Consider the following 27,075-nt stretch of genomic DNA (forward strand, 5'->3'; position numbering starts at 1 on the left):
TAACAAAAATAAGACACTAAATTTCTACCCCGGTAATATGCTTACAGCGGATTTGCCGCCACAAAGAAGAAAGAGCTGCAGCAGATCAATACAAGTTAATAGAAGAAAGAACTTCTCCACTCAGAGCTTACAGTAGAGACCCGAAACAATAAACTCTGGACAAGAAAGCTTTCAAGTTCAGGAAAAGACTGGGAGGAAATGGAGAAAAAAAATAAAATAAATCACAATATTGGTTGGAAATAATATCAAAATAGATTTTTGGCAAAATGGATCAGCTCTAGATGGAACATGTGGGTTTTAGAAAAGTTTTTCGAGCCCAAAGAAGACAGACGATGCTTCAGAGGGAATCCGATTTAAACAGATACCGGCCAACGTCGTAAGGGGTTCAAAGGTCCCAATAAGGACGGATCTACAAGGAGACAAATGCTCTACTTTATATCATTAAAATAATTATTTGTCCAAAAGACCCCAACAGCCTTCAAATGAAAGGACGGGATTGAACAATGATGAAATGTGATCCCCAATGTAAACAGAGGGACAGAATATAGCAGCAAATAAATACATATTGCATAAAACACAGAGATGTAACATTTATCTATTTCATTGAATGCAATTCATTGCAATTTAATAAGTCAAAAGTTGATCCACTGAATATGTTTCAACACTTAATTTCCATCACATCTACCAAAATGAAACATCCAGGTAACATGGTAGCCTCGCTACCATGTTACCACGTGACCGCTTCAGGAAGTGGTTCAGAAAGCGCAAGAATTTTGAGAGGCTTCTAAACAGCCTCAGTGTTCAGTCAAGATGTGGGAGATTGTAGGAGTTGCAGTCAGCTGGATAGATTATAAGAATAGATTGGTTGTTTTTCCAACCAATCTAGTTGCTTAAATCTATTTTGGATAGAATAAACAATGTAATGATTAATATCTGAGCAAGCCACCAGACACAGCTGTAACATTAGTGTTAAGTAGTATTTTCTCCAGTTGTACAGGTGGTCACATAAGAGGTGTCATCTGTAAGACACAGATTCCCACTCCTGAGGTTGATCGTTCAAGACCTTCCTTTGACTTTTGAAAGTTGCGATTATGTTTAATTATTTTGGCTAATGAGACTAATTTGTATTGGTTTGCCCTAGTAAAAATATAGATTGGGTAAAAATGCTGCCACATTAGGTTGGTTTAGCCAAAAGATTGGTTGACACAACTTCCAACGTGATCAAGACCAAAAAAATGGGGGGAAACTATTGGGGAGAGAGAGAAAAACAACTGCATCAAAAAACACAATTTTATTACAAACTGTAGTTCTGCATTCCACCAGTAGGTGGTGACATATTCACATGGAGCTTCATGAACTTTGGGGATCGTTTAAGCAATTTGGCCAAATGGTTCAGTGCCTCATGAGGCTTCATCTCATCATCACTACTTATTAGTTCTGCATTGTTTAATTTACTTGAACTGCATAGAATAAACACAGCTGTGATATTCTTAGTTTAAAGTATATTTAAGATGAAAGTATTTTAGTAGGCCCCATTCTGCATTACTTCAATTCTCTAAAAATCACCAGAATATAAAAAAACAATGTATATTGTGTGAAAAATGTTCCACATAACTAAAGATCACTGTAATTTAGTAACATTTACTGTTCTGTAGAAATCCCACATTTTGCCACTTTGTTTCAGTTAAATCCTCTGAAAACCTCCAACCTATAGCTGCACCTGTCCTCATCTAACCCTGACAGGGTTCAAAATCTCACCCCAAGGTTTGGTGAAAAGTTGGCAGCCCTGAAACCTAGAAATCCTAGAAATAGATGTATCTAGATCCTAGATTCTCTTTTAGATAATCAATCCCCTGATGTTAAATTATATAAAAGTCATCTCCTTCAGCTTAAAGCTGACTGAACTTTTAAATGATCAAATCAATAGTAAAGGTGAAATATTAAATTGTTACAATTCAGGTATCGTTTATCAGCCCATATCATCTTCATAGGAAACGCATTTAGCAGAGCACAGACAAAACTGAGCTAATAAAGTGAAAATGTATTAAAATCTATGCATTTATCCTTAAATTAATGAGGTGAATGAGATTAACGCCCTAAAATGTCGTTAAAATGAACTAACTGCATATTATCCACTTGAAATAAGATAATAAATGCGGACTAGAGCATAAGAGAAGCAGAATAAATGAGATGGTGATTAATAGTTAGCTTTTATCTCACCTGATGCTCTCGCTTTCTGGACGCTTCGTCTTTAACGTCGGTGAGAAAAACACAGGGTATCTTCTGCTGAACGGAGCCCAACCGGCGCATGGCGGCGGAGGAGCAGGATTCCTCTGCCTTCTTTATTCTTTGGGTTTATAAAGTTATCCTCGAAAGCAATAATGTTAGCAGCAAGCGGACAGCATGTGAATGTGTTTACAGTATGATGCGATTCTTCTTTGACCAAATGTTCATCGAATCACACAGTAAAGGAAGGCTCGTTAGCGCCACCTTGCTGTCTGGAGGAAAGTCGCACAAAAATAGCTTCATAAACGGGAATATAGTGAATATAAATATATATATGTATATATATATAATTTTGGGTGACGTGACATTAATTAACCAGTAATAAAAAAAGATTTACTGTATTAATTAAATTATGAGTGCTCTCAAAGTAAAATAATAATCAATAATGATTTTAAATATGTACATATATAAAATAATTCACCCAAACTCAAACCCTTATTGAAATTCATTTAACAATTTCAAAATGAGTGAACTTCCTGTGAAATAAAATTTAGAAGAAAAAAAAAAAAGTTGTACATCAGAATCAGAATCAGAATCAGAATCCGATTTATTGCCATTGTTAGTGAAGAATGTAATGTAATGAGGGGTAAAAACAATGGCATCATATGTGCTTGAGGTAAAATCTTAAATTGCTTGATTACTGCATATAATTCAAAAGAAATATCTATAATTTGGCAAGGCAAGTTTGTTTGTATAGCACAGTTGAGCAAGAGGACAATTCATTTCCTTTCTAGGTGACATGCATTATGGTTATTATATAAATTTAAACTCAGTGGCGTAATCACCATTAGGTAAAACTAAGTGCTGGTTGATCCCAGGCTGTTCTATATACATCCAGTCTGTTCCTCTGCTTGGTTTGATGTATCATAGCTGAAGGTGAACTCAAACAAATGAGAAAAACTTACTTTTTGGTTGATAACTATTTTATTTTACTACCAAAGAAATAAAATATTTTCATGAACCCCAAGTTCCTGAGAGCTCCATAAAACTCTGCATATACATATAGTCAATACAGTTATTATTTATGAACATTAATTATGTGTTTGATTTTAGTTCTTTTGCTAAAAAGTGAGCCTTCAGTGTCCTCTACATTGAATCGGTCCATCTTACTGCACACATGCGAAAAGGATCCAGGAGTCAGCAGCAAATAACATGAAAACAAACAGGAGTTAAAGGAGAGAAGAGAAGAAAAAAAGATGATACGAAGCTACTCTAGTTGGGTTGTGTAATTTTTTAAGATCATGCACTATATACCATTAAAGCACAATGAAACCAAACATATAACACTAAAATACTACAATTATTTACAAATATAAAGTGAAAAATAAGCTACCAGGAGTAGGGTAGGATCCCATTTCTGGGAGAGGTCCGGTACAAACCAGTGATAAACCAAACAGGATGTAAATGCATTTATTCTCTCAGAAAAGAAAGAAAGCTTTTCATAATCATGGATAAAAAAAAAAGAGATTTAGGTCTTTTTTCTTAAAGAACAATCAATGATGAACCAGACGTTTTATGGTTGCGTGTGTGCAAATGAATCTGCGGTTTGGAGCATGTTACAGGTACGGATTGGATAGTGAATAAAGTCAGTCAGTCAGAATCATCTTCTTGCAAGATTTGCTGAGGCCATGGCTAATAAAGGTTTTAGGAAAAAAAGGGCAAAAAAAATATAAGCATAAAAAATTAATAAATAAGAGAGGAAGACAACATGAAAAAGGGACAGGAAGAAAAAGAGAGGAATATGTGTGAACTGGACAGAAGAAGAAAAAAAAAGACAAGGACAAAAGGAAAATAAACATGCGGACGTGGAAACAAGAAAAGACTAAAAAGTAAAACAAATAATGCAGACACATTATGTTAAAATGTCTATATCAGTATAATTACCCTATTTATTTCTATATTATGTCTCATTTCAGACGGCCTCATATCAGCCTTTGCCTTGGGCTCCAAAATTCTTAAACCCACTGCTGCTTATAAAAATAAATAAGAAAAAAAGTGGTTTATCCAAAGAACTGGGGGAAAAAACAGAAACTCTTATTTCTATCCCAATAGTGTGATTTTGAAGAAAAACTTTCTTATGGCTACAGCTGCAGTAAAGGCAGTAAAATGCATAGTTGACAACAAATACATGCTTTTATTATTTCTTTATGGCCTCCCTAAAACATTTCCTGCTACTTCAGAGAACAAGCATTACAAAATGTACATTTAACATGGAGTGCATGAATGTATTGACAAAATGTGTTAATATGTATTACTGTCCAAGTATTTCTTTGCTATCTTGATATTGCACAGACTCACAGTGGTTAGGATACACATGATAATATAGTTGTGATATATTGTGCAGACAGATACAATAGAATGCTTTACGTGAAAGCTTACTCACCTAATGGCCTAGTCAAAGTTCNCGGTAATATGCTTACAGCGGATTTGCCGCCACAAAGAAGAAAGAGCTGCAGCAGATCAATACAAGTTAATAGAAGAAAGAACTTCTCCACTCAGAGCTTACAGTAGAGACCCGAAACAATAAACTCTGGACAAGAAAGCTTTCAAGTTCAGGAAAAGACTGGGAGGAAATGGAGAAAAAAAATAAAATAAATCACAATATTGGTTGGAAATAATATCAAAATAGATTTTTGGCAAAATGGATCAGCTCTAGATGGAACATGTGGGTTTTAGAAAAGTTTTTCGAGCCCAAAGAAGACAGACGATGCTTCAGAGGGAATCCGATTTAAACAGATACCGGCCAACGTCGTAAGGGGTTCAAAGGTCCCAATAAGGACGGATCTACAAGGAGACAAATGCTCTACTTTATATCATTAAAATAATTATTTGTCCAAAAGACCCCAACAGCCTTCAAATGAAAGGACGGGATTGAACAATGATGAAATGTGATCCCCAATGTAAACAGAGGGACAGAATATAGCAGCAAATAAATACATATTGCATAAAACACAGAGATGTAACATTTATCTATTTCATTGAATGCAATTCATTGCAATTTAATAAGTCAAAAGTTGATCCACTGAATATGTTTCAACACTTAATTTCCATCACATCTACCAAAATGAAACATCCAGGTAACATGGTAGCCTCGCTACCATGTTACCACGTGACCGCTTCAGGAAGTGGTTCAGAAAGCGCAAGAATTTTGAGAGGCTTCTAAACAGCCTCAGTGTTCAGTCAAGATGTGGGAGATTGTAGGAGTTGCAGTCAGCTGGATAGATTATAAGAATAGATTGGTTGTTTTTCCAACCAATCTAGTTGCTTAAATCTATTTTGGATAGAATAAACAATGTAATGATTAATATCTGAGCAAGCCACCAGACACAGCTGTAACATTAGTGTTAAGTAGTATTTTCTCCAGTTGTACAGGTGGTCACATAAGAGGTGTCATCTGTAAGACACAGATTCCCACTCCTGAGGTTGATCGTTCAAGACCTTCCTTTGACTTTTGAAAGTTGCGATTATGTTTAATTATTTTGGCTAATGAGACTAATTTGTATTGGTTTGCCCTAGTAAAAATATAGATTGGGTAAAAATGCTGCCACATTAGGTTGGTTTAGCCAAAAGATTGGTTGACACAACTTCCAACGTGATCAAGACCAAAAAAATGGGGGGAAACTATTGGGGAGAGAGAGAAAAACAACTGCATCAAAAAACACAATTTTATTACAAACTGTAGTTCTGCATTCCACCAGTAGGTGGTGACATATTCACATGGAGCTTCATGAACTTTGGGGATCGTTTAAGCAATTTGGCCAAATGGTTCAGTGCCTCATGAGGCTTCATCTCATCATCACTACTTATTAGTTCTGCATTGTTTAATTTACTTGAACTGCATAGAATAAACACAGCTGTGATATTCTTAGTTTAAAGTATATTTAAGATGAAAGTATTTTAGTAGGCCCCATTCTGCATTACTTCAATTCTCTAAAAATCACCAGAATATAAAAAAACAATGTATATTGTGTGAAAAATGTTCCACATAACTAAAGATCACTGTAATTTAGTAACATTTACTGTTCTGTAGAAATCCCACATTTTGCCACTTTGTTTCAGTTAAATCCTCTGAAAACCTCCAACCTATAGCTGCACCTGTCCTCATCTAACCCTGACAGGGTTCAAAATCTCACCCCAAGGTTTGGTGAAAAGTTGGCAGCCCTGAAACCTAGAAATCCTAGAAATAGATGTATCTAGATCCTAGATTCTCTTTTAGATAATCAATCCCCTGATGTTAAATTATATAAAAGTCATCTCCTTCAGCTTAAAGCTGACTGAACTTTTAAATGATCAAATCAATAGTAAAGGTGAAATATTAAATTGTTACAATTCAGGTATCGTTTATCAGCCCATATCATCTTCATAGGAAACGCATTTAGCAGAGCACAGACAAAACTGAGCTAATAAAGTGAAAATGTATTAAAATCTATGCATTTATCCTTAAATTAATGAGGTGAATGAGATTAACGCCCTAAAATGTCGTTAAAATGAACTAACTGCATATTATCCACTTGAAATAAGATAATAAATGCGGACTAGAGCATAAGAGAAGCAGAATAAATGAGATGGTGATTAATAGTTAGCTTTTATCTCACCTGATGCTCTCGCTTTCTGGACGCTTCGTCTTTAACGTCGGTGAGAAAAACACAGGGTATCTTCTGCTGAACGGAGCCCAACCGGCGCATGGCGGCGGAGGAGCAGGATTCCTCTGCCTTCTTTATTCTTTGGGTTTATAAAGTTATCCTCGAAAGCAATAATGTTAGCAGCAAGCGGACAGCATGTGAATGTGTTTACAGTATGATGCGATTCTTCTTTGACCAAATGTTCATCGAATCACACAGTAAAGGAAGGCTCGTTAGCGCCACCTTGCTGTCTGGAGGAAAGTCGCACAAAAATAGCTTCATAAACGGGAATATAGTGAATATAAATATATATATGTATATATATATAATTTTGGGTAACTTGACATTAATTAACCAGTAATAAAAAAAGATTTACTGTATTAATTAAATTATGAGTGCTCTCAAAGTAAAATAATAATCAATAATGATTTTAAATATGTACATATATAAAATAATTCACCCAAACTCAAACCCTTATTGAAATTCATTTAACAATTTCAAAATGAGTGAACTTCCTGTGAAATAAAATTTAGAAGAAAAAAAAAAAAGTTGTACATCAGAATCAGAATCAGAATCAGAATCCGATTTATTGCCATTGTTAGTGAAGAATGTAATGTAATGAGGGGTAAAAACAATGGCATCATATGTGCTTGAGGTAAAATCTTAAATTGCTTGATTACTGCATATAATTCAAAAGAAATATCTATAATTTGGCAAGGCAAGTTTGTTTGTATAGCACAGTTGAGCAAGAGGACAATTCATTTCCTTTCAAGGTGACATGCATTATGGTTATTATATAAATTTAAACTCAGTGGCGTAATCACCATTAGGTAAAACTAAGTGCTGGTTGATCCCAGGCTGTTCTATATACATCCAGTCTGTTCCTCTGCTTGGTTTGATGTATCATAGCTGAAGGTGAACTCAAACAAATGAGAAAAACTTACTTTTTGGTTGATAACTATTTTATTTTACTACCAAAGAAATAAAATATTTTCATGAACCCCAAGTTCCTGAGAGCTCCATAAAACTCTGCATATACATATAGTCAATACAGTTATTATTTATGAACATTAATTATGTGTTTGATTTTAGTTCTTTTGCTAAAAAGTGAGCCTTCAGTGTCCTCTACATTGAATCGGTCCATCTTACTGCACACATGCGAAAAGGATCCAGGAGTCAGCAGCAAATAACATGAAAACAAACAGGAGTTAAAGGAGAGAAGAGAAGAAAAAAAGATGATACGAAGCTACTCTAGTTGGGTTGTGTAATTTTTTAAGATCATGCACTATATACCATTAAAGCACAATGAAACCAAACATATAACACTAAAATACTACAATTATTTACAAATATAAAGTGAAAAATAAGCTACCAGGAGTAGGGTAGGATCCCATTTCTGGGAGAGGTCCGGTACAAACCAGTGATAAACCAAACAGGATGTAAATGCATTTATTCTCTCAGAAAAGAAAGAAAGCTTTTCATAATCATGGATAAAAAAAAAAGAGATTTAGGTCTTTTTTCTTAAAGAACAATCAATGATGAACCAGACGTTTTATGGTTGCGTGTGTGCAAATGAATCTGCGGTTTGGAGCATGTTACAGGTACGGATTGGATAGTGAATAAAGTCAGTCAGTCAGAATCATCTTCTTGCAAGATTTGCTGAGGCCATGGCTAATAAAGGTTTTAGGAAAAAAAGGGCAAAAAAAATATAAGCATAAAAAATTAATAAATAAGAGAGGAAGACAACATGAAAAAGGGACAGGAAGAAAAAGAGAGGAATATGTGTGAACTGGACAGAAGAAGAAAAAAAAAGACAAGGACAAAAGGAAAATAAACATGCGGACGTGGAAACAAGAAAAGACTAAAAAGTAAAACAAATAATGCAGACACATTATGTTAAAATGTCTATATCAGTATAATTACCCTATTTATTTCTATATTATGTCTCATTTCAGACGGCCTCATATCAGCCTTTGCCTTGGGCTCCAAAATTCTTAAACCCACTGCTGCTTATAAAAATAAATAAGAAAAAAAGTGGTTTATCCAAAGAACTGGGGGAAAAAACAGAAACTCTTATTTCTATCCCAATAGTGTGATTTTGAAGAAAAACTTTCTTATGGCTACAGCTGCAGTAAAGGCAGTAAAATGCATAGTTGACAACAAATACATGCTTTTATTATTTCTTTATGGCCTCCCTAAAACATTTCCTGCTACTTCAGAGAACAAGCATTACAAAATGTACATTTAACATGGAGTGCATGAATGAATTGACAAAATGTGTTAATATGTATTACTGTCCAAGTATTTCTTTGCTATCTTGATATTGCACAGACTCACAGTGGTTAGGATACACATGATAATATAGTTGTGATATATTGTGCAGACAGATACAATAGAATGCTTTACGTGAAAGCTTACTCACCTAATGGCCTAGTCAAAGTTCCAACCTATGTCTGTCTTTATGATGTAATTATGGGATACAAAGTGTGTCATAATTATCTATTTAAATATCATAATTAACTTTCAATTCTCCTCATTATTAAAATCTCGTCAATAGAACTTATGAGAGTGGGAATTAGAACTTTAAATCGTATTATGGCTTAAAATCTCATAACTTCTAACAACATATAACATCTTATAATAATTCCTCAAAACCTCACAATTATGACTTGTGAGAGTCAAAACTATTACTTTGGATCATATGGTTATAGATTTCATATTTATGCCTTAGGCTCTCAAATTTGACTTTAATCTTATAATTGTGACTTAATATCTCATAATTATGACTGATGAAAGTTGAAATTATGACTTTAAATCTCATATTTTTCCTTAAAATTTCAATAATTAGTTTTAGATTTCATTTTTATTATTTAAAATCTTATAATTATGCCTTTAAGTGTTATTATTATGACATACCATGTGCCATCTTTTTTAATTTCAGGTGGCAAAAACATACTTCCATAATAAACTGCTCAGAATTGTGGCTAACTAAAATAGTCTGCCTCTTTTCAGCCTCAAGTTGTTGTGTTTTCTGCCTGCCTGTAGTCTACAGATTGATTTTGTCTGTGGTGTTTCATACAACATGACCGATCGACGCCAGGATCAAAATCAGGCTCCAGAATCACCAGCTACTCTAAAGAGTTTGTTTCCAGGCATGGATTCACACAGAGTGTAATATCACTGGAGTACTTCATGCTCAGTTCTTCATCAAGCTCCATTTCTGCTCCGTCTTCACTCTGTAGCTCCATCTCACTGTGCGTGTTCTTCCACATCTCCGTCTCCATGTCGTCCTTATGGAGCTGCCGGACAAACAACCGGCAGATTTTCCTTTGCCATAAAGAACAAAAACACAATCATGTTTTCTTTACTCTCTAATGCGAGGATTTTTCGATTGCTTCAATAATTGTAGTAAAATCAAAGTTACTCGTCCTCCATCAAGTCTTATATAGAAGGACAGATGCAGATGATGTGGATTTGATCCATTTTACATGTTTTCAGTTTAATAAAAGTGTCATTTATGAATGAATTTAAAGCCACCTAATTATTGAGGAACATGACTCACGCTTTGTAGCACCACCAGGCGGTCACTGCCGTAAGAAGAAGCAGAATGATGCTGAGGCTAATGAGCACGATATGAGCAGCTGAGAAAGAAACAAACCATTTTAAAAGGTTGAAACAGACCATCGAAAAGACATCTGTCTAAAGTATACACTAAAATTCTTTTAAAGACAAAAGAGGAGCAGAAACATTATGGGTTTATTTTACTAAGACAAAACAAAGGTCAACTATATCATCTTAACTGCATCTTATTCTAAGGTGTTTTATTACTCATTATTCTGATCTGCTTCTATCTCATCTGTACGATAAAATGAGACTATAAACTCCAGTCACCTGTCTAATAGTGTTTTGATTTTCCTTTTTGAGCCTAAATAGAATCTCAGCATTGGGTGCAATGAACTTACAAAAACAGTTGTGGCACTATCTATTGGCAGTACCACTGAACAACCAGAAAGCCAGATAATGCAGCTGCTAGATAAGTACTGACTGTGCTGTAATGCTCAAAAACAACAGCTCAGAGGATATACGATATAATACTAGCAGCACTATTAGCAAATACACTTCTTCAGGCGTCTATCAGCTTTATGGTAACATCAGAACGCTCCTGAGCTTTAGCTCCAGCTTTAGAGAACTTCAATAGTCAGACTCTTTTTCCAGAGCAACCCCATTTTTTTCCGTCCTAGAATAAAACATCTTCACGTGCCTTTTTAGCCTCAATCTTGTACGTTTCATTTTTTAAAATGACGCTGTGAGTTCAGCACTCGCTCAGCTCCAATGCTTCGTCTTGTTGACCTATTGTGCTCATGCTGAGATGTAATCCGGGATGCCGTTATGGTAAATATACACAGAAGGCTTTATTTACTAACAAAATTAGCTATAAAAAAAAAAAAGCTTGAAAGACAAAAATAAAATATACTATTCTAGCAGGACACCGTCATTGGTATTAAAACGGTTCTATGCAATCAGATTGGGTTACTGACATATAAATGAAAAATTCAAACAATGTGACTATGTGCTTTTTTAAATGAGTGAGATAATTTTTAATCAGTTTCACACCTAAAAACCTTTTTTTTTATCTAATACAAAATAATAACTGTGACAGAATACATTTAAAATGATCAGTTTAGATTTCTTGATGATATTGAAGTTTATGTTCAAAGAGAATAAATGAACATATCACCATTACCCTTCCCTCATCTTTTTGTTTTCTGTTTTGATGTAAATTAATATTTGCAAACCATTTATAGTGAATCCAAAAAAAAAAAAAGTTTACCACTTAGCTGGAGGCTTGCCGGGCTAACCGATGGTTGCAGACCGAGCTCAGAAGAAACAGCGGGACTTGAGGACGGACTGCAGGTCAAAACGCCAAAAGTGACCCTGGGGGGTATGGGGGTGCTCAGACGGTTAGGAGAAAGGGGAACGTAGGAGGACAGGTGTTTAACAGAGGAGGAGGAGAGGGAAGATGAAGGCTGGTCTGTTGTCTCTGTGAAGGGGTCTGAAGCTGAAGGGGTCTGTTTGGTGGGACTATCCACTAATGGTGGCAAACGGGTTGTTGATCTGTATGTAGATGCAGAATATGCTGAGGTCTGGATCATCGCTTCCAGTGAGGTAGAAGATCTGGAAGATCGTGGACTGGCTGTGCTTGGTTTCCAAGTTTGGTTCTGATCTGTAATTGCTTAGAGCAGATAAAACACACAGAAATGTTTGAAATGAGGCTAAATCAGAGAGAAAACACACAGAATAAGGCTTGAGTCACATTAATGCTAGCATAGGTTTTATGTTCAGTGGGTAGGGATGTTCTGTACCTGAAGCGTTGAAGCAATACACCATAAATTGTTTACTAAGTGCTGCCTGCCACACTACCAGGCCACTTTTCCCTGCTCCACATTTAGGGTCAGGTTTTATCCGTGGGATGACAGCTTTCATTTCAGCCACCCAGCCATATCTGTTGGAAACAATTAATGTTTAACACAAAAAAAAGGTGTTTATAATCACAAATGATGATGATGACATTAGCAAGTGCTGGCCAAATGGGACAAGTATACCAGTACAGAGTAATATAATATAATTATGAATTGCTTTCGTTTCCAATTCTGTTTGCCAGAATTTCTCTTTATTTTGGGGGCTGGATTTCCTGAAAAAATAGTGACCGTTATTTCTATTGGTCGATGTGTGTTTATATTTGGAATGAAGTGAATAGAATGGGATCTAGAAAATGGAATTTAAAGAGGATGGAATTTAAAAATATAAATCTGTGAAAAAAAAAAAATGGAAAAGAATATAAAATATGAAATGCTGATTGAAAAAAAAGGATATTTTACAGTTTGAGGGTAATTTTTGTGTTTTATAAAAAAAAAATCACATTTTTAAAAGATTTTATATTTCTTAATTCCATTCTCTTTAAATAGAGTTTTAAAAGACACATCCTCTTCCCTTTCAACCCAGCACAATCAATCGCTTGAAGCGTACATTGACCAATAATATTGCTGTTGCTAACATCCAGCAGACCAATAGAAATACATCCTCACTCCATAAACCATCTTATGCAAAATCATCTTATTGACTTTCGTAAGTTAAGCTCAAATACCCTAATATAAAGGAAGTCTAACCTGTTTTTACATAAATTTGTACAGTTTTGCCTTTCTATTGTGTTTCTTAGTCTTTACACTGTGTCTAAAATCAGGAAGAAAAAAATATCCTCTATGAAAAAGGCACATAAACCAAATAAAATTTTTTCTCCATGCAGCAAAATCATTTTACTTGATAATATTTCTTGATTTAGGATTTTTTTAATTTAGAAATAAGCATGCTGAGCACTTAAAATTAGAAATTATATCTTAAGGCAAGACAAATGATCCAACATTTCCTAATATAAATTTTTACCTTTACAAGTATTTGTTCATATATATATATATATCACATTGCATATTTAGATAAACTTTAAACCTGTAGTTTGAGAAATAGTGGAAATATTAAGTGAGTTTGAAGACTTTTACTTGGTAAAGAAAATAAGGAAATACATCTAGTAACAGCTTTGGTCTTGGTTGTGCAACTGGGTTGATATATCTGAGGGTTTTAGAATAACTAAAGATTTAAAATGTTCACAAAATAATGAGTTACATGTCCTTGTTTTGTTTTTTACTTTTGGTCTCATGGGACTTTATGCATGTAGTTCAATGATCGTCCTACTTGCATGTCTCCAGTCCGTGCTGCACTGCTTCCTGCATCTGAGCTTCGGTTGCTATGGTGACGTTCAGAAGTAAGCAGGCTGCTGTTGCTTCAGTGAAGTTTAAGGTGTACTTTTCTCCGTCCGCCAGCAGGAAGATTCCCGTTGGTTTGTCAGACTGAACCGGAACTAAAATGTTGCAGAACGATGGTGGTTAACCTTTCAGATGAAATCCATTATTTATTTTAGTTGTTATTGAAGGCAGTACAAAATAATAAAGGTATTAGAGAACGTATATTTCAACACAATAAAATAACCTAAAACACAAAACCGATAGATTTAAATATGTCCAAATTGTAATCGCAGCTTCTAAACTTTGTAAAATACCTAAAGAAAGTAGGGAAGTCTGTTTTTTTAAGTTTTGAGACCCACATCTTCCAAGAAGCGTTTTTATCCCTCTAAAGTTGAATTACAAGTTTCTTAGAGATATTTAAAGCATAAGAGAAGAAGCAATATTCCGCTTCCTCACACTTTCCCTTTCTTCAACTCTTCCAAAGTCTTATTCAAAATTGTACAAGACTCTTGTGCAATTTTGTATTTAATCAATTACTGATGTGCATTTATGGATGTAGCTTTTATTCTATGCAAAACCCGTAATGATCCTAAACAATCATTGGTCCAAAAGATCAAATTTAGTTTATGAAGTTCTGATAACTAGAAATAGAGAGAGGTTTGTATTTTAAGTAAGATATCTAAAAAACAAAAAACGACTCTTTGGTAACTCAAACATCTCTTACAATTGCTGAGAGTGATAAAGGTGTCATTTGAATATAAATATTTTAAAATAATAGTAATCTCAATTCTTATTAACATGAAAAAAGCTCAATAAACAGAAGTCTGAAGAAAAAAATTGCTTAATAGGAAATAGGTAAGAATAAGGAGAGTTTGACTCTCACAGTTATTTGCTTCACAGTATTCTATGAATTTGTAGATTATTGTTGTACAGAGCACCAGTTAAAGGTGTAGATTATAGAAACACCACATCAGTAAAGTATAGGAAGGAATCCTCCCACATCAGTTGTTGCCCTTTGGGAGGAAAAGCAGTGTTTTCTCCAAGTTTTGGTCGGATTTTATCAGCAGAATCACACAAAAGACACAGCTAACAAAAATATGCAACAAAAAGCCCAAAATATTGGTTTTTAAACCCAATAACTGTTTTACTCATGAACTACAAAAAAGTTGATTCCGGTGGAGAATATTTCAAAAGCTAGCAGTATATACTAAAAGAGATAGAAATGCTAATGGCTGCTTAATCCTGTTGCTTCAATGCCCCGTTAGGTCATGGAATCGACCAGTAACTGGAGGAGTGCTTGAATATATATATTAATTAATATATTTGATATATATCTATAAATATTATATAAATATAAAACATATATTTTTATATTGAAAAAGCATTTTAAAACAATAGCTCTGCATGGTTTTTGTCAGTTTGCTCAGAAATATTTCCCACCGTACTTATCCTCAGATGTTTCTTCAAATGGTAAAAGAATGCTCATTTATTTATTTATTTTATTTTTTGATAAGCTCACTATGTCAAAGGTAACAAGTTTGTATTTTTTGGAAATTTGAAGCTAATTTTTTCCTAAAAGTAACACCAGTGAAACTAGCACCACAATTAAAATAAACACCAAGTAACACACTCCAAATACACTACCTGCTATTTAAAACTAGAACATGAGTTACAAAATTATAAAGGAAATAAAGAAGAATTTATATAAATAAAATGTGGATAAAATAAATCTACACTCTTACCTTTACTGAGACTGGAGGCTGAAAGGTGCACCATTGCTGTAAAGAACCCCAGAAACATGGACATAAAGCAGCTCTGGCTTGCCATGTTTCTCTGTGAGATATATAGCTAATGTAGTGAGTAAATGAGAAGAAGAATCCAGAATACGGAAGTGGGTCCCTGAATGGTGCGGAGGAAACAGGAAAACCGAGGCCAGCTCTGCCCGATGGCCTTTGAGCCAGATAGAGCAAGCCTCCACATGACCGCAGCCCTCAGCGTGTTTTAGTCAAACATTGTCATTCGATTGCATAGATGACACATACAATATATCAGTAGCAAGCTGTTTAGAGATCATAGAGGATGTCCAGGAAATATACAAGCAGGATTACAGGAAGTGTTTAGGATTCCAAGAGAAACAAATGTAAAAATATAATCCTTGGCTATAAAAAAAAGAAGCTGATGAGTAATATAGGGCCCTTATTCGTAAACATGGATGAAAGACCACAATTACCCCTTTGGGTGTGTAGCTTAGTGGTGAGAATATTTCCTGCTTTGCCAGCATTTCTATCAGAGCTGTTTGCCTTATCAGTAGAGTAGGAAAAGCTTCTTCCTTTGCAACCTTGCTTATTTTTCTTTTCATTAGTTTTTTTTTTTTAATAGTTTAATATAATGTCACTTGAGTGCAAGTTAATTAAATAGTCTGACAAATAATAAATCTTATTCTAATTTCTTTTAATTTCATGCAGCAAATAATTGAAATGGACATAAAAAGAATACTTTCATTAAAGTGTTAGTTTGTCTAAACCATTTCAAAAAACGTTCCTCTTTACTGTAAGGTATCCTCTGTAGTTTTTGACTGAGAGGCCAACTAATGTGTCAGAGGGGAAAGAGAATGAAATTAAAAATGCATGGAAACCCGTGATGAATACAGCGCGTATGAATACTCTCAAACTATTGCTTTGTCCAAAGCACCTTTGAGAATTTGGTCCTCCTGGGTACGCAACTGGTATCAATTACAGATAATCGAATTGATCCTAGAAATACAATTTCTTAAAAAGTTTAAGCTTTCCTCAAACGTTTTTCATGACATTTGTATCCAACAGTTTGTGTTAAAGATAAACACAGATCAGCTATATTTATTTATGATTTCGATTAGAAGAATTATCGGCAAGCATTGGATTCATTTCCCCCTGTTATGCAATTTATACTCAGCTATATCTACCGATAAATCCCAAAGATGACCTGAAGTTTTTGTCTTTGTACCAAAGTCTTAAAAAAAAAAAATCTGATTTCAGAAAAAAAAGCTGATCCTTTAGTTATCAGGTTCCTCTCCTGAGGAAACAACTATCAGTTTCAGTCCATCAGACAGACCCTGTCTACTTTTTAGGCTAAGCGTTTCCTTTTTGATAAATCTTATAGAGTGTCTCAGGTTATCCTTAGCTATCTCTATAGATATGTTGCTATAGGCTTAGAGTGCTGGAGGGCATAGAGATCCCTTTTAATAATTTAGCTTCATTTCATTTATATTCTCTCATTCTGAAGTATTTGTTTTTTCTACTCATAACGCTATGCTCTCTCTGCTTTTTCTCATAGCAGCTTCATCTGGTCAGTTCCCGTGTGGCTGTGACTCCATCCTGGAGAGAAATGTTGGCTGTGCTGCTGCCATCAACACCTTTGTTTGTAGATGTTGGAGCTTGGCCTCTTTTTCAGTGTAGTTCTAATTCTCTGACTTTGACTAACTGGATGTGCTATCTTTGATCCTTCTGACATCTGAGCTGCTTAGAGCTTGTCTGTGTGGCTGTGTTTCCTGGACAGGGCCGCCTGTGGAGCTGGTTGAGAGTTGCCTTCTGTATCTCTGCTTATTTCGGTATCTCTGCTTCTGTCTCCTTGAACCCCAGTCGGCCTCAGCAGATGGCCGCTCACACTGAGCCTGGTTCCGCTGGAGGTTTCTTCCTGTTAAAAGGGAGTTTTCCTCTCCACTGTCGATACATGCATGCTAAGTGTAAGGAATTGCTGAAGAGTCAATGACAAAATGCAAGCAAATATCAGTGCCAGAAGCTCATCCAGGAGGAACATATCGTGCAAGTAGATGACTCAATGCAATCATCTGTTTTTTCTTGACAGAAACTTTTATACAATCTGACTGTATTGTCTCTGTATGGTGCCTTAAGATGATTTGTGATGTGATTTGGCTCTATATAAATAAGCTGAACTGGATACATGAAGTCCTCATTTGAAGGGAGGTGACAGAATATCTAATACATTTTAAAAAAAATAAAAAAGTACTTAAACTGTAGTCTATGCAGAGAAAACCAGGATTCAAAACCAGATCTTTTTGTTGCATATAAGCAGTGCCGGTGAACTCCTAAAGTGACAGAAACGATTAAAAAAGTAAACTTCCTGTCAAGTTTCTTTGACCTAGTGACTTTTTATGGAGTGGATTTTGTTCCAATGTTGTTGCAAACAAAGTGATGTTTTGTAGATGAAAATAAAAGCAATACAAAAATAAAACTTCAAAAACCTTCGTAATCAAAAAAATTTTTGAGAATACCTTTGCTGTTTTTTCAAATTTTCATTTTAGAATCATTTTTAAATTTTATAGTTTTTATTTTCTTTAACAGATTTTGTATTTTAACATATTTTTACACAAGCCATATAAAACAGCTTGACCAATAAAATCATTGCCTGCTAATTTGCATGCAGACCAATAGAACTGTGTCTTTGCTCCTCACTCCAATGAAGGTCTGTAGAAAGCCATTTTGAAAAATGCTATATGGCATAAAAAAAAAAAAATCATGATAGAAGGTAAAGTAAATAAATAAGGAAAAAAAGAAAATATAGAAAGAATCTTAAATAGATAGCATTTGTAAAAATAAAACTGGAAGATAATTAATTTTGAAAAGATAACTTAAAAAAGAATTTCTGGAAAAAAAATACAATAATTTTAAAAATTATATCTGACAAATCAGCAAAATGACTTTCAAATTCCTTTTTTGATTGAAAAGTTTTGCAAACCACGATTTCTGGATCGCATTTGTTTTTTAGATGTTAATTTACAAAATAGTCTTTGCTTGCACTGAAACAAAATTCACTCCATACTTTTTTACCCCTCTGTTTTTACAGTCTGGCGGTCCTGTCATCATACAGTACAGAGAAGTCGTCCCCTCTACCTTCCAACATGACCGGCCAACCTGGTGCAAGCTGCTGTTGTTCTACAAAGGAATGTTTACCTCCCTCTCACACAGGTCAGGTCCGATCACATTACCTAATGAATACTGAATGACAGCTAGCTGGTGATGGGATACACCTCGTGATCTAGACCTGAAACTGAGAACTTCATTCAGTTAGCCGTTCCAAGTTCTAACGATAAACAAGATGGCCCGGTCTTCTCTTTAAACCATTATTGCAACATAATCGAAAAGAGACGCTTTGGTGGAATTACAGCCATCTGGTACGGAAATGTCTATTAGAGCCAAGTCCCATACAGACCTGCCAACAGCTGGCAAGTCCCCAGCAGAGGATAGCTTCCACAAATCTTTCTCTGTGAGCAGCATTGGTGTTAATAGAGCTGGACACTTTGGGTGTGGGGTGACCGAGGAGGTCAAAGTTCTCTCCAGGGCTTTCAGGAGGCCCGTCCGGGCTGTCAGGCCGGTCAGCGCTGTCAGCTCCAGTGGTTCCTTTCTCCAGATAAATCACCTACAGGGGGAACTAGTTCGAAAGAGGAAGGTAGGCAAATATTTCAAAAACAACTCATGACTAATGCTGACACCATAAAACAGACTTTTCGTGAAGTCTGAATTTTATTGATACATTTTGGCCATTTAAAAAGTCAAAAAATATATATTTTGGAGCATTCCTTGTTCATTGCAAAACAAACAGGGAGGAGAGTTTCTCTGGCATCAGTGCTCCTCTCTGACAGGACACTGTCCAACAGGAAACACCATTAAATACTCAAAAAGATTGACTAGGTTGGTCCAGCTCCATCTGAATCCTCCCTGTTTTACAGCTTGTCATTAATAAAGGATTCAGTGAATTATTTTCGGCTGATAAGTTGATGAAAAATGTACAAACAGGGCAACTACTCCATTTTTATTGGCAGTGCAGCAGGCAAAAATATACCATGTTGTAAAAAATTGGTAATTTTTCATGTCAAATAGGGATTTGAGGATTTATAGCACCTTTAAAAAGCATTCAGACCCCTTCAAGCTTTTCAAATTTTGGCATTTCACAGTCTCAGACTTCAGTGTAATTTAAGGTTATATATGTTGGGTCAGCGAGAGGAAAGGGCCAATATAAATTACAAGGAAATCTAGCTCTCCTTATTAAATTCTCTTTAGGGCCTTCTTCAACCCTCAACAGTGTTGTACACCAACAAGCAAATCGTTTTGCCCTTTTTTTTTAATGAAAAATGTTATGTTTGGGCAGATGACTGGAGAAAATTCAGTAAATTTCTCGTCTGTCTGTAAATTCTGAAAGGAATTGCCTCAAAACTCTAACTAGGGAATTTCAACACATAAATTGGAGTTATCTAGACACATTCATCTTTGCATTACAGTGAATAACCATGGGTTTAGATCAGACAGAGACTAGTTCACAGTTTTGTTGCTTGGGTTTGGAAAACTAACCAATGGAACTCATTAAAAAGAAGTATTGTTTTCCCACTGGCAAGGCTAAGGACATTTACCCAGATGCCATGTTGTGTGGTTAATGAAGGAGATCATATTATATAGTGTGTGAAAGATTTCCTGAGGGAGCAATTTCTCAGGAGAGCAAACACATATTCTTATTTACTGCAGATAACAATTCTGGATATTGAAGGTGGAGATGTTTAGAAATATAAGCCTGAACAGTCTAACTTAAATAGAACTGTTTCTTTTTTTCCTTCCTTGCACCTTTTAAAGGTATTGTAGTGGATTTTTGTGAATCTTTTAAATCTCCACTTAAAAGAAAATGCACATGCACAACCCTGTACCTGCTCCTGAGAGGGAACGGCTATTAAACGTGTGCGAGAGCGTGCACAAGCCTATTTCTCCTTGTGCACGCTCTGTTTAAAAGTTGCTCTTCACCTAGCTATTACAAGCTTGTTTGAACGTCCACCTAATTCTCTCAATCAACAGAGTGGGGACTATATAGTGGACTTTATAGTGAAGTCAGTTAACTTACCGTGCGGACAGATGATCACTGCTTTTTGCTCCCCATGAGTCACATATCTCCTCTCCTATGGCGACACATGGAGTTGACAAAGCAAATCCCATAATGCTTTGCAAGGAGAGCTTTCCACACAAAGCATTCTGGCATATATGTGCCTCTTCTCAGGCCTTCTTTCTTCTCATACACTTTGTAGCACTTTTTCTCTTACAACCCTTGGCCATTTATAAAGAACCACGGTGAAAAAGGTGAGCTTCAATGAATGGCTGAAAATGTAGCTCACCACACATATACTGTACGCCTGAAAGTGCGCATGCACAGAAAAGGAGAGCTAACTGGGGACGAACACATAGGACGGCCTTACGTAAACATATCACCAGAATTATTATGATCCACCCGGAAATAAATGATGGTCCTCCTTACCTTTAAATGTAGGCTTTCCAGGAAAGCAGAGCTAAAAAAGAGAATTTTTTTTTTTTTTTATGTTGGGCTTGTATTTTAAAATGATTGTCAGCAAGGTGGGACTTGAAACTCTCAACATTTTCTAGGACAGTAGTTTTATATAATGTTTTTGGGCTGCTGCCCAATCCCTTTTACACCAGTCCCTCATGGACTGCAGATGGTGAGCCAATTGGGGGAGGGACTTGTGTTGCTTATTTGGACTGGGCCTCACTGGGTCCCAAGAAGAATAACCTTACTCACCGATGAACCCCAACCCCAGGCAGGGCTCCAGGGTGGGTTCTTGGCTCCGCCATCCTGGGCAGTGTAATGTGCCTTGCTATTGTTGTCGTCATAAGGGTTGCTGAACTGCTCTTTGTCGGACCCATCATCCAGAGCCTGTTTGCCTTGAGATAACCTACCTCTCCGATCATCAGGGCACTAAAACCCTTCCACCATGTTAAGGCGGTGGTTCTTGATGCCCCTTGGATGCCTCCCTTGGCAGGTGTTCCTACTATACCCCACTGGGGGGAGGCGTAGTGGACGGCCAAGCATGTCCTGGAGGGGCTATGTCTCTTGACTGGCACTGGAGAGCCTCAGGCTTCTTCAAGAAGAGCTGGCGGAGGCGACTGGAGAGAAGGAAGTCTGGGAGACTTTTGCTCAGGGACCTGGTCTTGGATAAGCAGAAGACGACAAGTACAGTTCAACAACAATCCAAGGCTTTCTATTGTAGCTTTGGCTGTAGAAGTTAAACCTTGGAAAGAGAGGTGACCTCTTCCCCAACCTCTGACTCTTTTTTAACCTCTTACCTGTTTTCTACCTTTACAGCCTTGTATTTAGCTTCATCTTTATTGAATCAACAGATTTATTAAGTACACAATGTACAGTTGGCTTCATCCACCTAGGTGTTGGATTTGGTTGTTTCTCCAGTTTTAGAATGAGGCCTTTGGCTGCTGCTCTCATGCTTTTTTGCCTGGTCTGTCACTTTAGATGGTTGTCCATCTGTTGGTGGGTTAACCATGACTATCTCTTTCCATTTTCAGATAATGGATTGATCAGTGCTCTTTAAAATGTTGGGTTACTGTGGAAAGTCCTTTGAACTCCTCCCCATTTTCTCCCTAATCTTCCTTCTGTGTTCCTTAATCGTCATAAGACAAACACAAAGAAGCAGACACTAAAAGGCTAAAGGTAAACTAGCTCTATAGTTGGCTCTATCAAGGAAAGAAGCAGTTAAGCAGATAAGCTTCAATCTAATTTTCATATCTTAAGGAATTTTAAAAAGCACAGACAGTTGATCAAAGTAAAAGCTAATTCCTCAGCTATGTCTAGAAGAGGAACAAAGGCTAAATACCCAGAACTCTGTCATCTGCATTTGAAGCTAACAGCACCGGCCCAGCTGATTTTTCAATCAAGAATGATCGCAATGTCAAACAGAAACAGGCCTAATCTATTAAGAAAACATGAAGTTAGAGTTTGAACTAACCAATGCACTATAGAAGTGAAACTGGGGAGAGTATGGAAAAGTGGTCCCTGTGTCCTTCAGCAGCCTAAGCCTATAGCAGCATAAGTTTAGAGATATCTCAGAGTAACCTGACTAACTAAAAGCTTTACCAAAAAAGAAAGGTTTAAGATTGCCACATGCAGCTCATCCATCTGTGGGACACACAGCTGATGAGACTATTGGTCTGAGCAACTGACACATCACACCTCAGACTGTCCTTAACTGTATACCGGAAGCCAATTTGAGTGCTTGGCGCCCTCACCGTGGTCTATTTTCACTGCTATCCGATGTAGGAACCATAATGCATGGGTGAATACACATGTCCGATGGCCCTTGGCATGCTGTAAAAGAGCAATTTTACAGAAGAATCCGGGTTCTAGTTGTATAACATTTGACAGACAACTATAGACAATCTGATCAACTCCATGTGAAGATGATGTGTTGTTCTAAGAGATGCAGCTGGCAGACACACAAGCTTTTAAAAAATCAAATTCCAGAGCCTGACCCCTATCATGTCAAAGGACTGTCAATCTTCTACGAAAGAACAATATGAAGATCTGTTATTACTGAATATATATTTTGAGTTTTTCTTTATATTGCATAACCCAAATGTTCATACAACTCATATTTGACAGGTGGCATTTTTTTTTCAGTGTAGTTGGTTCCACAGAAGAGGAGTCTGATAAAAAGTGATTCCTGTACTCCTTTAAATATTTGGATTTGTTTTTGCAAGGCTTTGTATATCAGAAAATGAAATATGCCTTTATAGTCCTACAGCTATACAGAAGTCTGAGGTCAAGGGTCTTACTCAGAGTGAACTTTCCCCAGACAGAGAGACTTCCCGCTCTCTAACCATTCGCCAGCACTCCCAATCATACGATCTTCCTGGCAGGAGAGTCTTCACACTGTCTGATGCCTGATGCCATCTAAACACTCAAGAAGAGGGGGCTGATTAAAAAAAAAAATGCTTTCAGCCAGATAACTTGCCGAAGTCAGGAATGCACTTCAGATTAATTACGAGTTTAATTTGGCATAAAAACAGCAACATTATTCATTCCAGTTGATAACGAGTAATGGGGATAGCTTACAGTAAGACCAGTTCTTAAATAAGATAGAATGGGAATGTCAAAGAAATAAGCTTCCAAAGTGCTGATGCATATAAATTAACCATGATAACACAATCATTTTTTATTCAGCTAGCTTTATGCTTCCAAAACAATCTCTGCTGCTTTTCCTCCTTGTTGCATGTCACCGATAATGCACACTTCTCTCAGGAATGCGAGGACCTCAAGAGGCAAAACAAACTCTTATTGAATGAAATCCACATGGAGCGGATCATGATGCGCACAGAGAATGAGCTGACCATGAGGAACCTCAGGAACATGAACCAGGAGCTGCAGATGCAAGTCAAAGAGGTGTGTTAAGAAAAGAAGTCTGCTTTTAAAAGGCCTATTATGCAGGAAAACAGGCTTAGTAGCTTTAGTCTTTGAGAGAGAGAAGAAATATCTTTTTTCAAAAGAAAATCCATTATAGACACCAAGATCTGTATGTATTCTGTGATCTGATGTTCAGTGCAATGACCATCAGCTAAAAGACCTGTTCCAAAGAATTTCATATTGCATATTTAAAGAAGAACCTAAGCCGACTCCCAAGCAGAGTGTGAAATTACATTCAGGAACAAAATCTGGCTTCTCCAATTTCCTGTCTAAGTCAGCACACACCCAATTCCTTACTTCTGTTCCTCTTTAGCTGAAGCAGAAGTTGCTTCAGAGCCAGCAGAGGGCGACATTTTGCTCCCAAGCTGCAGAGGAGGCTGAAGAATCCAGGGGTGAGGCTGAGAGGAGTAGGGCCGCAGCTGAGGCTCGGGCCCTCGGGTGTCAGCGGGACAAGGAGACGGCTGAGGCTGACCGCAGAAGGCTGACTGAAGAGCTACAGCTGCTCAAGAACGAGGTACTTAAAAAAGAGAAAAATATGTGTACCTTCATTTACTTTCTTTTTCTGAGCAATATGTAAGAAAAACAGGCAGCTTTTCAAAGGACACAAAGAAGAGAATATGCCTTTTATTTAAAAATTAAGCTAAATGAGGACCAAAGTTTATCACTTTCCCCAATCACACTGAGGGAGGCAGGTGTAAAGAAATCCTCCAAAAGGGATTGCCATATTGAGCTTACCAGGCCTCCATCACAACCACTGTCAGCTAATGAACCAGTTGTTCAGAAAGCATGCTAAAAAGCCTTTTCTTTCAATCCCTTACTCTACTCAGACTACCGATGAACAGTGGGCTCTGACCAGATACGACTAAACTGTTTTCTGGTGTCAAATGACACATATGCACAAAAATAAAGCAAGATGGCAGAGCTATGATGCTTCAGCTTCTCTACAAAAGGCCCTGATCTAAAATCTTTAGTGTAATATAGCAGGAACCAAACATTTTAAATGACTGCAAACGAGCAAAAAATGTTTTAATGCCATTGATTTTGCGAGTTCTATTACTTAGACTTCTACAACTGAGAGATCTGTAATTTTCATCATAGTAAACTTTGCCTATGACAGAATGAAAAAAAAAAGAAAATTACGTTGCAGCATATTTAAATAATTTATTTTTAAATTATGGTGTAAAATAAGTGTTCAATAACCAAAATTCAAATCAGTACTTTGTAGCATAACATTTGTTGGCAACCAGGTCAAACATTTCCAGTCAGTTATAACCAGGTTTGCTCACACTGCATTTGGTATTTGGCCCATTCCTCCTTGCAGGTCTCTAGAGAAGAAGCTGGCACAGGGAAACATGGACTTTCAACACGTTTTTCGCAAATTCTCTATGTGGTTTCGTTCTATAGAATAGCTGGGCCACACCAGCATCCAAAAATCAGCTGCCCCTTTGTAGCCTGAGTGGTGTGTTTTGGATCATTATGTTGGAAGACACAGCTACGTTCCACCTTCAATTCTCTCATTGATGGAAACTTTGGGTTTAAATCTCACTATACAAACCCCATCCTTCCAAAGCTCCTCGTAGTGATGGGTAGATGAGTCTTCATTATTTTGGCACATGACCAAACTGTATTGGCTCAGTGATACTGAATACCAGCACTTGCTTGACCTTAAAAATCCCTACAGGCAACAGTTTTGACAGACTCAACTGAGACTGATTTGACAACTTTGTATATACACACACATTATAAATATATCGTTATATTGTATAATATCATGTCGTCATTTAATGTATCTTTAATATTCTAAGATGCAGTCGAAAAATAATGCATCATGTCTAAAATTTAAGTGAACATAATGAGGATGCATGTGGACTAGAGTTTTCTCTGTTCAACTTATTTAAAATAAAAAAGTTTTTCCAATATTTTCAGTTTTTTTGATACAAAAACACCCACTAACATGGCACTGATATTAATAACAGAAGAGGTTTGTAAAGGTTGTCCAAGCAGTTCAGGATCTAGGATCCTGGTAATCCTGGTAACTTGGTAATATTGGCCTCTGCCAGGTATCTGTGCAACTCCTGGAGAGCATCAGCTGTGGCACTTTTGGTCTACCTGCCCACTACAAATTATAAACGAACAAATTAGCATTTTTGTACATGACTTCCAAACAAAACAATTATAAGGATGATAAGGGATCACTGCTTGCTTTGGCTCCAAACCTTAGTACACTTGGAGCTACACTGGCATGAAAAGCCTTTTAGGGTTTTTTCTGGTATTACTTTTATGATTTGAAAAAGCTACACTAACCATTTATGGAATAAACTTTGTTCCATCATTTTGCAAAGAATAAGCAAAGAAATGTATTCAATCCAGAAATTGAAGATTTGAATCCAAAAACTTTAAGATTTAAATTTCTTGTTTTTGTGATTTTTTTGTGTTTTTTGGTTTTTCTTCCTCAAATTTCAAATTTGTTTTCTTCCATTTTTTTTTCAAATGTATGTTTTTCAGCTTGTTTTTTCCATTATTTTTTGAATTGCATTTTACAGATCGTATTCCCTCCACTTTTGGGGATTCTTCTGTATACATTTCTATTCGTCTGCATCAACGTTACTGTAGCAACAACAATTTATGGTAAATATGAGAGTCAAGCGCGAGGGTTTGTGGGCTTAAAGGGAAAAAAATGCAATCTGTTCTATGAAATTTAAAAAGAAGACAAAGCAAAAGAGATCCATAGTATAGAGGATGTAGCTTTCTTCAATTACTCATCTTTATGTTCTTGTAAGTAATGTCCAAACAATAGTAACTCACATAAAATCAGCCATTAAATGACACTATATAAATCAAGAGCTGCTCTGCCTGCACTAACTATTTCCTTTGATTTTTGCAGCATGCTGATCTGCAGCTAAAACTGGCACAAACAGAGAAGAACTACTTTGAATCCAGGCTGAAGCTAGAGCGAGTTTCTGGGGAGAAAAACACTTCTCTGCAGGAGAACAGGAGCCTTGGGGCAGAAAAAGAGGAGCTGCGTCTCAAGCTGAGGCAAATCACAGAAGAAAATATTAAAATTAAAGAAAGGTACCTGGCAACAAGAGGTTGTTGTTTTTTTTGTTTTTTTGTTTTTTTTGGGGGGG

General features: G+C 36.3%; 3 protein-coding genes across 4 annotated transcripts in view; 1 reads left to right on the forward strand and 2 right to left on the reverse strand.

Moving 5' to 3' along the window:
• LOC107083219 (chromosome unknown open reading frame, human C12orf29) overlaps positions 1-2,437 on the reverse strand; it is a 9,347-nt gene extending 6,910 nt beyond the window's left edge. For both annotated transcript variants that reach the window (XM_015372237.1, XM_015372236.1), the window contains exon 1: positions 2,221-2,437. In XM_015372237.1, the coding sequence (XP_015227723.1) occupies positions 2,221-2,310 (90 nt within the window). In that variant the 5' untranslated portion in view covers positions 2,311-2,437. The remainder of the gene's footprint in view (positions 1-2,220) is intronic.
• A 6,560-nt stretch (positions 2,438-8,997) lies between these two features.
• Positions 8,998-15,577, reverse strand: LOC107083213 (lymphatic vessel endothelial hyaluronic acid receptor 1-like). Its single transcript, XM_015372230.1, has 6 exons — positions 15,448-15,577; positions 13,656-13,821; positions 12,272-12,411; positions 11,740-12,141; positions 10,471-10,549; positions 8,998-10,235 (listed from the first exon to the last, which is right to left on the reverse strand). The coding sequence occupies exons 1-6, from the start codon at positions 15,530-15,532 to the stop codon at positions 10,037-10,039; spliced, it is 1,071 nt and encodes a 356-aa protein (XP_015227716.1). The 5' UTR covers positions 15,533-15,577; the 3' UTR covers positions 8,998-10,036.
• A 3,204-nt stretch (positions 15,578-18,781) lies between these two features.
• LOC107083222 (inner centromere protein A-like) overlaps positions 18,782-27,075 on the forward strand; it is a 14,042-nt gene continuing 5,748 nt past the window's right edge. Inside the window, exons 1-4 of the mRNA XM_015372240.1 lie at positions 18,782-19,150; positions 23,786-23,926; positions 24,261-24,461; positions 26,832-27,019. Of these exons, the coding sequence (XP_015227726.1) occupies positions 18,884-19,150; positions 23,786-23,926; positions 24,261-24,461; positions 26,832-27,019 (797 nt within the window). The 5' untranslated portion in view covers positions 18,782-18,883. The remainder of the gene's footprint in view (positions 19,151-23,785; positions 23,927-24,260; positions 24,462-26,831; positions 27,020-27,075) is intronic.

The sequence above is a fragment of the Cyprinodon variegatus genome, unplaced genomic scaffold (genome assembly GCF_000732505.1).
Source record: "Cyprinodon variegatus isolate N-32 unplaced genomic scaffold, C_variegatus-1.0 Scaffold70, whole genome shotgun sequence".
Classification (NCBI taxonomy): Eukaryota; Metazoa; Chordata; class Actinopteri; order Cyprinodontiformes; family Cyprinodontidae; genus Cyprinodon; species Cyprinodon variegatus.

Bases quoted from the DNA above. Each gene is read 5' to 3' on its own strand.
- LOC107083213 (XM_015372230.1), bottom strand. From the start codon at position 15,532: ATGGCAAGCCAGAGCTGCTTTATGTCCATGTTTCTGGGGTTCTTTACA. The intron at 13,822-15,447 runs GTAAGAGTGTAG...GCAACATTTTAG, and splicing joins AGCCTCCAGTCTCAGTAAAG to TTCCGGTTCAGTCTGACAAA. The intron at 12,412-13,655 runs GTAGGACGATCA...TGTTTCCAACAG, and splicing joins CACGGACTGGAGACATGCAA to ATATGGCTGGGTGGCTGAAA.